Below are 13,960 nucleotides of genomic sequence, written 5' to 3' on the forward strand. Positions count from 1 at the left end.
CAATTATAACGATTTATATCTGATCGCGACAGCTCTTTAGAACGCTGCGATTTAAAAGTATTCAAGATATGACCTTGAAGAGTTCAGAGGATATTTTTGAAGTATAAATTATCGAATAAGCAAAAACAATCGATTTTTGAAAGCCCTTAATGTGTTAACTAATCTTAAATTTGTAGCAAACCAACTTAATTAGGGAACTTTCTTAAAGAAATTACGCTGTGATTTTAGATATAGTAAGTATCTCAAACTGCTCAGTTATCTCAACCAAACTCGTTCAAAATGGGTAAAACAGCAAAGTAATCACACGCACCTTCCCGGTGATATTACCCCAAACTATGCTTTCTCGGTTTCAAAAATTATATTTTTTTTAATTTAATTCGAACCTACAAGTATTCATGAATGCTCCTTTATAATTTCTAGTGTAAATGTCAAAAACTCTGGAAGATATAGCCGATTTGTGGTGGAAGCGTCAGGCGACGGCGAGAGCGCCTCAAAACTTTAAAAGCGTTTTTCTCGAAGCAGTGGTTTTACTCAAAACCTTTTAATCCAATCGGTTCCAAATTTTAATACGTTATTATATACATATACGGCTATGGTATGAACTAGGATAAATCAAATCGGTGAAGATCTTCTTTACTTTTCAACTTGATTTGTGGCTGAAAATTTTTTTCAAAAAAAAAGTTCAAAGGTCCGCCATTTTGTTAATTTTTGTGCGAAATTAATAATCCTAGTTCATACCAGAACCAAACATTTACTTTTCTTAATCCCGTTGGAATTTTTTTTTTTTTTTAGATGCTCTAGTGAGCGGAAATCACATGCGCCGCTGAAAAGAAGGGCTTTTGTTTGATCATAAAAAACAACAAAAAAATATGTAAAATTTGTTTTCTTCTCTTTGAAGTCTTCAAATAAATGTATGCAAAGTTGCAACCCTAAAAAATAATGTATGCCCATTGAAAATCGTCAAAATTCGAAATCGATAATCCCGGGGTCCCCTTTGAAGTCCTGAAGCTAAATGAAGTGAGGCTTAAGGTATTTTGGTGGACCTTTTCTTTCGAGAAATGTAATATCTAATATCCACTTTATCAAACTTAGCCAATTTTAGTCATTTAAAAAATGGGAAGCACAGGTCATATTACGCCATTTTGAAATCCATTAAACTCATTTAAAGCTTTTTTAATATTACAATATCATTTTTATTTTGCACTTTATTTGTGTGTATGGAGAAAAAGAACTGCAATTATTAGCGGTAATTATAATATATTCAGCAATCTTAATAAATATTATTTGTTTTGTCAAATCATTAATATAACTAATTTTCAAACATTTTTATATATATGTGTATATGTATATGTGTGTGTGTATAAGGATCGTAATCTTTGCAATATGTGCTTGGACAAATTGTCATTGCCCGACGATTTCGAACACAATCATCTCTCCAAATATGTTCCAAAATATAAAACAAAAACAAATGTTCCGAGTTAAAGGCCGGTTAATTTGTGTCCCATTTGTTTGTGTGTGAGCAAAACACACTGTACTTTGCCAAGTTAGTTGCCGCCAGCACTGCCAGCACAGTCGTTATTCTTGTTTACCGTGCGGCGTTTGCGCCTTCATCACTGCGGACCTTGATTCTGCGCCATTTGCGGGTAACCGGGCCCAACTGGCGATGGTCCCATCTGACCCATTTGCTGCATGGGCGAATGCATCATCGGATTTGGACTGGAACCCACCACTTGACCCACCGGTGGTCCGATATTCTAGCGAAGAAACAGAGACAGAAATATAGAAATGGGATATGCCACAGCACAGCAGTTAAGCACTCACTTGATTGGGTGGCGGCACATCGTTTGGCAGCTGCAGATTGGTTAGCAAATCTAAAACCGCTGGGAATAGCGAGCACTGACCATGCTGCACGCTGAATTCTGTGAAGCGGCGCAACAATGCGCTGGCAGCATTCATGGCTGGCGATTGCACCTGTTCACGCCGCTCAACCAACTGTGTAATATTCGAAGTTAAATCGTAAACCATTGGCAACAACAACGTTGGGCTATCTTTCCACTCTTTACCCTTGTATGGGATGCGTGTGATTTGCAACTGAAAGGCAGACATTTTGTAATTACAACAACAGAATCAAGCAAAAGCAACTGTACTTACGAAGAAGAGAATCTTTAATTTGCAAATATAGATGCCCGGCGTACCGATCGGTATTATGGCCGCCGACGGTGGCACACGCATGCAGAATTGCAGCGCCCACTTCAGTTGATCGCCCATCACCTCCGGTTTCAGATCGAGTCGCATAATTTGCACGAAATCCTTGAGCACTTGACCCGGACAGCTCAGCACACGACAGTAGGCAGTCATGGCGTTCGGCCGATATGGTGGCGCCACCACACGCAAATCAAAGAACTGCTCCAACACCAGCAAATCGTCGGCGCTCAGCTGGAATGGTTGTTTGCCATCCGGCGTGGGTGGTGTGGGCAAATGCTGCGCCTTCAAATGCAACGATTCCATGTGCATTTGATTAAGCATCACTTGAAACTGCAGACCGTCCACCTTGAAGAGCACCATGCCTGGCTCGTTGGAATTGAGTGGCGTTATCGATTCGTCTCCTTGTATGTGGCGCTGTAGCATGCGACGCATGAATACACAACCCAAAAAGCGCTCCATTGGACTAATTTCTGGGCCAGTGATATCTTTGTTGGGATGTGCACTTGGGCGACAAAGCGTTTCCAAAGCTTCATGCGTGAGTACCGTGGGCACGGCGCCGGCCCATGAACGATTCGAGGGCACGCGTGACATTGCCGATGAGGTGCCCGTGTTACCAGCAGAGCCGCCGCTTGGTTTATGCTCCGGACTCTGGCCCGGACGTGGTGATGGACGTGGCATGCTGGGTGAACCCGGCCAATTGGTGTTGGCTGGCGACATGGCAGTGAACGGTGAATCCTGATGCCCTTGCATATACAACGTATTCGGTCCGGGACTATGTGCCATGTGTGGACTTGGCTGCGGATTGAGTGGTGATGATGGCATCAGGCCGCCGGGTGAAGGATGTGGCATGTGGTGTGCAGGTGGCGAGGTTAAATTGAAATTAGGATGATTTGGATTGTTACCACCGCCGGCGTTCGCAGATGGATGTGGACTGGCTGGTGTATGTGGATTTGAGCCGGATGGTGGTGTATGTGGCGCGGGAAAACGTAAACCGCTGTCTCGCGGTGACTGTGGACCACGCATGCCACCACTTGTAAACGGCGATGAGCCGCCGGCGCCAGCGCCAGACACACTACCCGGACCACAATAGTTGTCCTCCATACCCAAAGGTGATGGCGGATTGTCATCTTCGCTTTGTGAACGACCGCGGTAGACGGCATTTTCATCGACATGTTTCAAGAGGAAGCCCTAGAAATATTTGATACGAATTATTAAGTAATATAATATAAAATATACCGTTAACAACTCACTTTCAAGCCTTGTATTGGTGTGAACTCATCTATTAAATTGCGATCGAAGCGTGAGTATGCGCCATCTCTAATCGATACTAAACGACCGCTGCGCATGCGTATCTCCAGGCAGTAAATAGCTTGATATGTCAAACGTATGAGGCACGGCGATTGCGGCAGAATACAAAACGACAATATAGGCACTTGTGGCCGCTGTAAATATGAATCAGACGATTAGAAATATATATATTTATATAATTGAAAAGCACATACTGGTATGCCTAACAGCGGTATGATGGGCAGCTTGGATATCGAACTGAGCGGTGTATACGTTTCATGCAGTATTTGCACGATTTGCGTAAGATTATGCTGACGATTCAAATGCGATGCCAGCTGGTCGCGCATCATAGAATGTGCGTTCACCGCAGATATGCCGCCAACGTATATTAAACGGAAACCATTCGTTTGTGCGCACCAAGAAATATTGCAAGTGACTTCCTTCTTAGGTCCATAACCGAGCAAAACATTCATATAGTTATACGACTTCACACTAACCATGTCAGCAAGGTTCAGACGTTCTAAAAGTGAAAGAAAAAAATTATTTTTTATATAAATTTTTGTTGTATATAATTTTTTTTTATATATATTTTTTATAAAATTTTTTTTATATAATTTTTTTTTTTTAATTTTTTTATATAAATTTTTGTTTTTATATAATTTTTATTATATATATATTTTTTTATATAAATGTTTTTATACACATTTTTTTATATAGTTTTCTTTTATACATATTTTTTATATAAATTTTTGTTTTTATATAATTTTTTTTTATATTAATTTTTTTATATAAATTTTTTTATATTTTTTTTTTAATTTTTTTAACAACTTGTTTTTAATATAAGTTTTTTATATAAATTTTTTTATATATTTTTTTTTATATAAATTTTCTTTATATAAATTTTTTTATATAACTTTTTTTATATAATTTTTTTTATATAATTTTTTTTTATTATATAATTTTTTTTTTATATAATTTTTTTTATATAATTTTTTTTTATTATATAATTTTTTTTTATATAATTTTTTTTATATAATTTTTTTTTATATAAATTTTTTATATAATTTTTTTTTATATAAATTTTTTTATATAATTTTTTTTTATATTATTTTTTTTTATATTATTTTTTTTATATTATTTTTTTTTATATTATTTTTTTTTATATTATTTTTTTTTTATATTATTTTAAAGTAAATTTTTTTGTATACAATTTTTTTTTAGCATAAGTACTTACTGTTTTTCACATGCTCGGCGAAATTAAAAATCAACGTGTAAAGGTAAACAATCTTCGACCAATCGCGCAATAAATCGTCGACGGTTTTAACGAAATCATGATTCGCCTGCTCGTACGTCAAATAAACAGTGCGGCGATTGCCTTGCTCTTTTTGATGTGTGCTCTGTAACGGTGTGCTGTAGAATACAAACTCTACACCCCAATTGCGCATTTGGTTGGATTTGTTCATTTGCGAACGTATGGATATGGAGAGCAAACGCTTCAATAGATCATTCATTATAGGTTTCTCGATAACCGGCAATGATGTGCTAGTGGGATTCTATCAAAAAAAATATATATATTCAATTAAATAAGTACACATTTCAAGTAGAAAAAAGTATTTTCAAAAATACCTTTTGATCTAGTGGCTGTTGACCCGGCATGGGTAATGCGAGAATCTTCAACACCAGTGAAGTTGCATTTGCCTCCACTTGCAGTCCGCTGTGTGGTATTTCGCGTCTCGACAACTCCTGCGCTAAATTCAAGAACGGTATTTTTTCATCACACATGGCTATGACATGCGCCAGTTCGGGTATAAAGTAAGCTGGATAAATTGTCTTTTGTTGCTTGGCAGGCGGTCCAATTTCGCTGTTTGCTTTGCGCTTATGTGGTGGCAATTCTTTGCAGACAAATGAAAACCGACAAGGTAAAGTAAATATAACAACAACAAACATGAAATTATTAGTTACCATCGACATCTGTACCAGGTCCGTGTGTGGCCACGAAGGTGTCGAACTCTATTAGACGCAATAATTTTGTGTATATCTTAGGCACCTCTGCGCTGACAGTGGGTGGATGTGGTGGCGGATTAGAACTGGAGACCCAACGTGTATTTTGCGCTTCCTCAGCTGTAATATCCGTCTCGGTGGTCTGATATGCGACGAAGCCCAAGTGGAAAGTGTATTCCATTTCGTTAGGTATATTGGATTTTTCCTTAAGTTGAACGACCTATAAACCAAAAACAAAAACGATGATGTAATTTTGTTGCTATTTTCGCATAATTTCGCGGTCACTTACAATAATAACATTCGGATGTCGATGCAGTTTAACATAAATTTTATGTCGTCCAGATTGCATAAGTGCATTCTCCGGCAGTGAGAGAAAAGGTAATGTTTCCGTGGTAGCTGCCGGCAAATGTTGCAAAGTTTTTTCACACCGACGATGTGTAATCCAAAATCTGAAAAATATAATGTTGAGATTTTATTACATATATACTATACTTATATGTAAGAATGATTTACCTCAACTCAGACATGATTTGCTGTAGTTTACTTCGATCGCCATTCAAACAGGTTTGCATTTCGGGCATGATGGGACAATCTAAGTGCTTTGGCACGTGACATCTCAGCATGCCGGTGTGTGTATCAATAGTTATGTGTACTTGTTCGGCACGTAAGCATGGTGTCAGCACTGGCACGGTCAATATAGCTGGCGTTCCTTGTAAATTGACTATAAGAAAAATACAAAATGATTATTAATATATGTATATTATATACAATTTTCAAAATATCATGCAATTACACTCACAGTCAACCTCTTTTAAAAATGATTGAAACTCCAATTTCAGATCATTGAGTCGCGAAACAGAACGTATATACACCGTATACACAATCAAACGCTCCATGGAAAGATGATCGGAACGTACGGCGCGATCAGCAACCTCTGCCGACTCCTTAGCGCCCAGTGAGGGTACATGTACAACCGCAAGTGGCCTGCCGATTTCGTTAGGATCCGATTGTACGGTTAATCGATAACCCAGCTCTGATTTCGAATCCTTACTGGTAAGTTCTCTCCAATAAGATACCGTTATTTTTACGCCAGGTACATATTCCTCTACATTAATGTTGTCATCTAAACGTTCATAACTCAGCCGCAGTGTTTGTGTATAAAGAACCTCAAGTTGTAACGATTGACAAAAATAGTGCAGACAATTGTAAACCTCGCTAAGTGCATTTGGATTTTCTACCAAACGTGCTTGAATAAGTTGATGAATATAATTTACTTGTAACTGATGCACTAAAGCTTTGCCATCTGCAAAATATATCCAAAATGTAATTAATCTGTATATATTGTCTGCTTTACTAATTTAATGGTACCTCCAGTTTCTTTGTCCTCAACAAGTATGTCGATATCCAAGAGCCGCCATGGTACATTGTTGCCATCACCCATGACCGTTAGTGAAACATTAAATTCATGCTTTACTTCAAAAGTCACACGTCCATTTTTGATCTGTACAAATAAGTTTGATGCCATAAATAGAAAATCCATTTTTCTTTCAATTAGTATTTACCTTAAATTCTCTCATTTGTGGTAACAACTTGCCGGTAACTAATCGATGTTGTATGACTTGATTTAGTCTTAACAGCGTTTGTTTCTTTTCAGCTGGCGTTATAGGATCTGGAGGCACAATGCGTTCGCGTATACAAGTAGGAAGACGATTATATGTACCTGTAGTAAGTACCTCAACAGCTGCAGGGATATGAAAATTGGGCAGGCGGGCACGTATTAACGTTTCACGGGACATACGGGCCAACATATCTGCCGTTTCAATAAACAGCATATTTTGTTTGTCAAGGAAGCTCATTATGTTCTGTCAATAAAAAAAATATATAAATAAAAAATATTTGATTTGAAATGCATATTAAATACTTACCGCAGATTTATCCACTTTAGAAACAGAATTTGCCCATTTGACTAACGAAATGAGACGTATAAATAGCTGCCGCGTTCGAGCGGAGAAATTGTAAATCTCAATTTTTCGCTCCATGTCCGTTTTACGCGGAAGCCTGCCAAACACAGATATTTGTATTATTATTTAAAAATATAGTAAACATACTATAAGATATACACAGGAAAATTACATATTTAATATTTAACTAAAATGGAAATTAACTTACAATTCAGCCAATACTGTGAGATCATGATAGGTTCTTTGAATAATAAAATCAATTAGTACTGCAAGTGAAATTGTGTTCATACGAGGACCGCCCTCCTGGCCAGAGGGTAGATAACCAGCCATCGGACCTTGAAATTTTCCCTCCAAGGGCTGGGGCGCCGGTGCCATATTGTAGTTAAAACAATGTGCAGATCTTTCGTTTTGGCACTTTTTCTACTTAATCTATTCGCTTAAGAAATATATATATATTCATGAACTGAAAAATAATATAGTATGTATGTTTATTGTAGTATGCATCATTAACTCTCCAAGCTAATGAAATTCTTTTCTTTTGTCGGCACTTTATCAAAAAATATAAATATTCACTGCACTCAATATGCTATGGGAATAGCAATTGTTGTTTTATTTAGTGGTTTTATGCTTCACTATTCTCATTGGTTATGTGAATATCATTATTATCACTTCTTAACTAATAAATTTTTTTTATAAAGTGATCACAGCAAATAATTGAAACTATTTTCACAAGACGCGACATAAATTTAATATGAGACACGCTGAAATGTCATTTTACTGTCTGTCAAAATTTTCTCTTTTTGTTGCCATATCATTTACATTAGAGTGAAATTTTTAAGATAAAAATTAAAAAATACTAAGCATTTCATCTTTATTTTTTTGTTTACAATAAATCAAAAATTTTAACCTATAAAAACTCAAAAATTAAATATTATTAATTAAAACACAATACACTCAACAACATTTATTTTTAAATTACAATAATATTTTGAACGCTGGCAGCACTGATACCACAGCTGGATTTGTTACAAAATTTTTGGTTTGTCATTTACGACACAAATTAGGCAATACTATTTTTCCAATTTTGTTATTTTGTGTTCGCTGTAGTCATTTTGCTTTACTAATTGCACATAATTAAATCGTGGTTTGAAAAGTGAACTCTGACCTTACATTGTTGCAGCAATGGGTTTCCTGAGTTATGTATTTGGGCCGAAATTGTATCAGGAGTATGGTTTGGATAAGGTATTTCAATACATACTGAAATGAAGTTGTATATTGCTAAAACCCATAAAAATAATCTGATTTTTAGAAACTTTACGAACCTGGTGGTTTGGAGCGAATTGGTGATCAAATAATATCCACGGTAAGTGTTCAGTAGCATGTATTTATTGTAAGATTTTTAGGCATTAATTATATGTATACCATTTAACTAGCATATATTTATATACTATATCTACATTTATACAAAATCATCTGTTCAATTACAGCTTTCTTTGATGTGGAACATTAGTTATTACACTTCTCCGTTTATAGTGACATTCTTGTATAAAAGAGGCTATTTGGTGGCAGATTCAATCTCCTCGTTCGCCAAATTTTCTACCAGTATCGGTATTATTGTTGTTATAACACTATGTATCCGTGGCTTTGGACGCACACAATCGAAATCTTATGTAAAAATGATTAAGGCAATTGAAATGTCTAAGTTATCCTCCTCCAATGAAGAAACAAAGCGTGATCTTCGAAAGTTCGATTTTGATTTTAGTTCATGGCAGGTGGACTTCGATGCACGTAGTGTGCAAGGGTGAGAGACTTCTACCTAAAAAACAAACAGAAAAATTATTTTAATATTAATTTCAGTGATGAGAAGAAAAAACAATTGATATCTACCAGTAGCCGTGACTCTCGTCAATTGAGATTTGCCACTTTGCCTTGCAAAGTTGCCGCGTACATTGCCATTCACACTTTTGGCATACGAATGATTTACCCTGGATACATAAAATTATTGCAAAATTATTTGAGTAAGTATATATGGATATTTATTAGAAAGTGGACTTAGTTGAATACATATTTTCTCTACTTCCCACTCTTTTCGCAGATAGCTTCTTAATTGAAGGGCGTGCAAAACTGGTTGAGGAGCACAAAGCCATGAGGTACAAAGTGAAAACCGTAGATAACAATGAGATCGATAGTATTTTTGTGGACAATCGTCAGAACGGGAGCACAAACGGCAATACACTTGTAATTTGCTCTGAAGGTATAGAGTTTTCCATTAAAAGCTTAAAACGCTTTGTCTATAATACATTTCTTTCCTTAATTTAATTCATAAAGGAAATGCCGCATACTATGAAATTGGTATAATGAGTACACCGCTCTCGCTAAAATATTCAGTATTAGGATGGAATCATCCCGGTTTTGCCGGTAGCACTGGTGCACCGTACCCTGAACAGGACAAAAACGCTATTGATGCTGTTGTACAGTTAGCTATTCACCGTCTGGGCTTTGCTGTCGAAGATATTATTTTGTACGGTTGGAGTATTGGTGGCGTGAGCGCATTGTGGGCATCAAACCTATATCCCGATGTGAAAGGAGTGGTATGCATTCTCCTATAATACAGTTATCATGTAAAATTGATCTTCAACATTTGTTTAGATTTTAGATGCAACATTCGATGATATATTGTACCTTGCACAATCGCGCATGCCTGAGAGTCTATCGGGTATAGTAAGACTTGGTATACGAGAATATTGCAATTTAAATAATGTGGAGTCTATACAAAATTATAACGGCCCAATATCTCTTATACGTCGCACTGAAGATGAAATTATTTCAGAGTATGTGTCTTTAGTTGAACCCATTTATGCTGTAGATGACAGTTAAAATTAATTACTATTTCAAATTGCAGGGATAATCGAATTGAAACAAATCGTGGAAACTACTTAGCTCTAACGCTATTAAAGTATCGTTATCCGTTTATATTTAAGACTAGTCAGTTAACACGGATGAAGAAAATCTTATCACGCCCTGTGGACCCCAAGAGCTTTTCATGTAATATATTGTTGTAATAAGATGAATGTATGATAACTGCTTTTATTATCGAAAATCTTTTACGATCATTTTAGTATCCAATGACGATCTCTGCATGTCACGGCTCATAACGTATGCTTCTGATCAGGGCAAATCATTCCCAATGCTAATTGGTGAGGATTACTCCGAGGACACTCGCGATCAAATGGCCGAATTTTTGGTGAGTACTAAAGGTATATTTTTATTTAAATAATATTAATTCTTGCTATTTTTGCAGTTGAGAAAGCATTTCCGTGACTACAAATCGACGCATTGCACACCATTACCCAAAGACTATTTTGACATTCCATGGGACATTCCCATCGAAAACGGTTTTGTTTTTACTTAATTCACTTTAAAGAATGTGTAGTAGCCATGACTGACGATGAGCGAAATCATTAATTGTACACAAAGCCGAAAAGTACTAAATATTCGTTGGACATAGATAGATAGTCAGTAGGCATGTTTTGGTTTTGTATGCGATAAGTGAGAATGCATTTAGTTTATTACTTTATCAATATTATTTCTATGAATAAAAAAATGTTTTTGGGGCTCTGTGTCATAATGAAAATGACACTGAATAAATATATATATAAAAATAATGTAGAAATGAAACCGAATTGAATGACAAAAACAAAGCAAATAAAAACGGTATAATTTGGTTCAAAACAATTAAAGCGTTATTCTCTTTGGATCGGTATTTTTTAGCAATATTTTTATTTGCATTTTAAAGGCTGAATATGTATACGAGAAATATGTACCAGTGGTTAGTTCTGTTATCGCTAGTTTCATTAGCCAACTGCTCTTGGAGTAATCGTGTTATAGAAGACTTTATAAATAGTTTTTCCAACGTTGCAGAGGTATTTACATCTAGTGCAAGCGCTTACTGTGACTTATATTTTTGCATCCAACATCCAGGATGATGAATGCGATCAACCCGAAATGTGTGATGAGATGCAAGTTATGTTGCATTTGGCTTGTATACGCGCGACAAGTCCCGAACGTATATTACTTTTATTGACAAGGGAACCGTTGTCTAAAGTTTGCGCTAAAACATCGAATGTTGTACAACACATAAACGAAACGCTAACAGATTGTGTACCGCTGCCAACAACTAATTTGTATATGCGTTTATATCGGGCTGTGATATTCTTTTATGGACAAATGTGCGGCCCAGCTGATACCAAGTCGAAACGTTGGTAAACCAACATGAAATTACATTATATTAAAACTCTACACAAATATTCTCTTTAATATGTAGATTTAGAAAAGTATCACAACTGCATAACAGAACTTCGCGACGATTTAATTGATTGTGAGGGCCCCGCTGATTGGTTTGAGAAACGCAGCAAAACGTATGTTTGCAGGTGATGATGTAATCTTATTGAAAATATTACTTGAAATAACCATAGATCGCATGCATAGGCCAAGTTGTAGTAAAATAAGGGTAATCCTATTATTGACTATAGCACTGTTAGAAAGTTGTCTAAATCAAGCAGCATTAATATAGTGAAGTGAGAGTTTATTTATTGCATAAACTATACTTTAATAGTTGACACTTTTTTTGTTCTGTTTACTAAAAGTATGTAATTGAGTGAATTATATAAAGATGATGAGAAGTTGCTTCTTTTGTGAATATTTATATTATTTTGCAAAAAAGCAATATTCCTTAGGCTATGAAAAGTTATGTCATAAGACAGATATAAAATTATAATATTTTTTGGTGCAAAATGTTTAGAATTTTTTGTTTTCTTTAATATTATTATTTTTTTCTTAAATTCTAGGTTTGAAATATATTTAAAATATTTTTTTTACAATCTTTTATTCTCTACGGTAAGATTTATATGCAAACGTCCGCTGCAGATCGTCATAGGTGTCTTTCGCATATGCCAGAATTTATTGCAAACCTTTTACTCTTTCTATATTATTGTGAGAATTAAAATTATATTTGAATATTAAAAAAAACGGAATATTACAACTTCTCTTTTAGTCAGAAATTATTTGTTAACATTTTCCAGGCAATTCACCGAAATCATTAATTGTGATTATATCAGAGCGGCACTGCTATGCGGTCTTAAGCCAGCGCGTTTGCTTCGAAGTTTCGCTGCCGAAGTTATAAATAAAGCGTTATTGGTGAGTTATGGTAGTTCTTTAACTGCTTATAAAATAGTTTATAAATATTAATATATGTTTACTATTTCAATTATCTTTGAATTATTTTCATAGTCTAAGTGTCCGGTGTCGTCTTCATTGCCGCATGTGAATAATCCGATGTCAGATGGTGGCAGTAGAAGCTTTCCACATGTATCTCCTGTTCAAGTTTATATATTTTTACTAGCTTTTATGTTACAATGTTTTATGCAATAACAACAAATATTATTACAGAAACAAAACAAAAAATGGCGTATTGTTTTCTTCTAAGAATTCTTTTTGGATCCGCCAAAACCAGAAAATCCCATAATGGCTGCCATATCATCGGACAAACCACCACCCATTATATCTGTATCACTGGCTTTCCTTTTACGCTCTTTCCGCTTTTCTTTTCGATGTTCCTTATAACGTTCTTCTTCCTCTTTAGCTTCACGTAGTCGTCGTTCCAGCTCATAATCTTTTTGTTTTTCCTCCATCTTTTTTTTATTCGCCTGAAACCGTTCTTTCACTTGATCGACCGTACTGCGCTCCACTTTCATGGACATGCCCAAATTACGTTGATGTTTCTTTCCATTGATATGATCAAGAAAGTTGATCGAGTCTTTAACAACACAATCGCACACATTACAATAGTAACCACCAGATTGTGAGGTAGGAGTGTTCTTGTTTATAACAACGCTTTTGCCGAGTTTACTGTCGAGATCGACTTTATAGTCACGGCGCTTTAGGTTCTCACGTTGTATGGGCTCTAGAAATTGAAAACATTTTTATTTACAATTTGTTTCAAGTAATGCAATTATATAGTTTAAATTTGTGACTTCATATACATATATATACATGCAATTATTTTTATATATAAAATGTATAACCTTCATCCTTCGGATTTGCCTTGGCCGCCTGGCTCTGTAACCTCTCCTGTGCCAATCGTTGGTATTCTGACTTATCCCATTTTCGGCGATGATCATCTGGACGCATAGACATTATAAACAATTTATCTGAAAAATACTATTTTATTTACAAATTTAATTCCACAAATTATCACAACTCAGAACAATTGTAAACAAGACTCAACAATTTACTTTCTACTCCTTTTTGGGTTCCACAAAACAGTGCTGTTGTTTTACATTTACGCACTTTATAACACTCCACTTACACAAATGTATTACTACCAGAAAAATAACTTATCCATTAAAAAATTAACTTTTATTTAATTGTTGAGCTCTTAAATGAATTTATTTACTGAAACGGCATAACATTACATTTAATTTTTTAATTTAATTTAACTTTGGGTG

At 35.4% G+C, this 13,960-nt stretch overlaps 4 protein-coding genes across 7 annotated transcripts; 2 read left to right on the forward strand and 2 right to left on the reverse strand.

Annotated features, from left to right (window-relative positions):
- Positions 1 to 1,168: 1,168 nt before the first annotated feature.
- LOC105211085 (mediator of RNA polymerase II transcription subunit 14) lies at positions 1,169 to 8,218 on the reverse strand. Its single transcript, XM_011182357.3, has 15 exons — positions 7,663 to 8,218; positions 7,419 to 7,551; positions 7,056 to 7,355; positions 6,862 to 6,994; positions 6,293 to 6,796; positions 6,007 to 6,214; positions 5,783 to 5,942; positions 5,455 to 5,713; positions 5,119 to 5,384; positions 4,727 to 5,045; positions 3,708 to 4,012; positions 3,456 to 3,647; positions 2,152 to 3,393; positions 1,822 to 2,091; positions 1,169 to 1,754 (listed from the first exon to the last, which is right to left on the reverse strand). Exons 1-15 carry the CDS (start codon positions 7,827 to 7,829, stop codon positions 1,611 to 1,613), a joined length of 4,602 nt encoding a protein of 1,533 aa, XP_011180659.1. The 5' UTR covers positions 7,830 to 8,218; the 3' UTR covers positions 1,169 to 1,610.
- A 251-nt stretch (positions 8,219 to 8,469) lies between these two features.
- LOC105211089 (phosphatidylserine lipase ABHD16A) lies at positions 8,470 to 10,894 on the forward strand. Its single transcript, XM_011182364.3, has 10 exons — positions 8,470 to 8,696; positions 8,764 to 8,817; positions 8,942 to 9,255; positions 9,312 to 9,472; positions 9,550 to 9,708; positions 9,783 to 10,045; positions 10,104 to 10,285; positions 10,357 to 10,499; positions 10,574 to 10,698; positions 10,756 to 10,894. Exons 1-10 carry the CDS (start codon positions 8,637 to 8,639, stop codon positions 10,864 to 10,866), a joined length of 1,572 nt encoding a protein of 523 aa, XP_011180666.1. The 5' UTR covers positions 8,470 to 8,636; the 3' UTR covers positions 10,867 to 10,894.
- Positions 10,895 to 11,238: 344 nt separating this feature from the next.
- On the forward strand, positions 11,239 to 12,897 carry LOC105211087 (uncharacterized). 2 transcript variants are annotated; one of them, XM_029039560.2, is made up of 5 exons: positions 11,239 to 11,377; positions 11,436 to 11,712; positions 11,779 to 11,884; positions 12,536 to 12,650; positions 12,744 to 12,897. In XM_029039560.2, exons 1-5 carry the CDS (start codon positions 11,258 to 11,260, stop codon positions 12,882 to 12,884), a joined length of 759 nt encoding a protein of 252 aa, XP_028895393.1. In that variant the 5' UTR covers positions 11,239 to 11,257; the 3' UTR covers positions 12,885 to 12,897. The 2 variants fall into 2 exon arrangements, with proteins under 2 accessions (XP_028895393.1, XP_028895394.1); XM_029039561.2 differs by having other exon boundaries at positions 11,779 to 11,872.
- Positions 12,827 to 13,857, reverse strand: LOC105211086 (zinc finger matrin-type protein 2). Of its 3 annotated transcripts, none has more exons than XM_054228675.1 (3): positions 13,748 to 13,857; positions 13,538 to 13,673; positions 12,827 to 13,416 (listed from the first exon to the last, which is right to left on the reverse strand). In XM_054228675.1, exons 2-3 carry the CDS (start codon positions 13,647 to 13,649, stop codon positions 12,935 to 12,937), a joined length of 594 nt encoding a protein of 197 aa, XP_054084650.1. In that variant the 5' UTR covers positions 13,650 to 13,673; positions 13,748 to 13,857; the 3' UTR covers positions 12,827 to 12,934. The 3 variants fall into 3 exon arrangements, with proteins under 3 accessions (XP_054084650.1, XP_011180663.1, XP_011180661.1); XM_011182361.3 differs by having other exon boundaries at positions 13,538 to 13,663; positions 13,748 to 13,766; XM_011182359.3 differs by lacking the exon at positions 13,748 to 13,857 and having other exon boundaries at positions 13,538 to 13,734.
- Positions 13,858 to 13,960: the final 103 nt, after the last annotated feature.

Source organism: Zeugodacus cucurbitae, chromosome 4 (genome assembly GCF_028554725.1).
Source record: "Zeugodacus cucurbitae isolate PBARC_wt_2022May chromosome 4, idZeuCucr1.2, whole genome shotgun sequence".
In the NCBI taxonomy this organism is placed as follows: Eukaryota; Metazoa; Arthropoda; class Insecta; order Diptera; family Tephritidae; genus Zeugodacus; species Zeugodacus cucurbitae.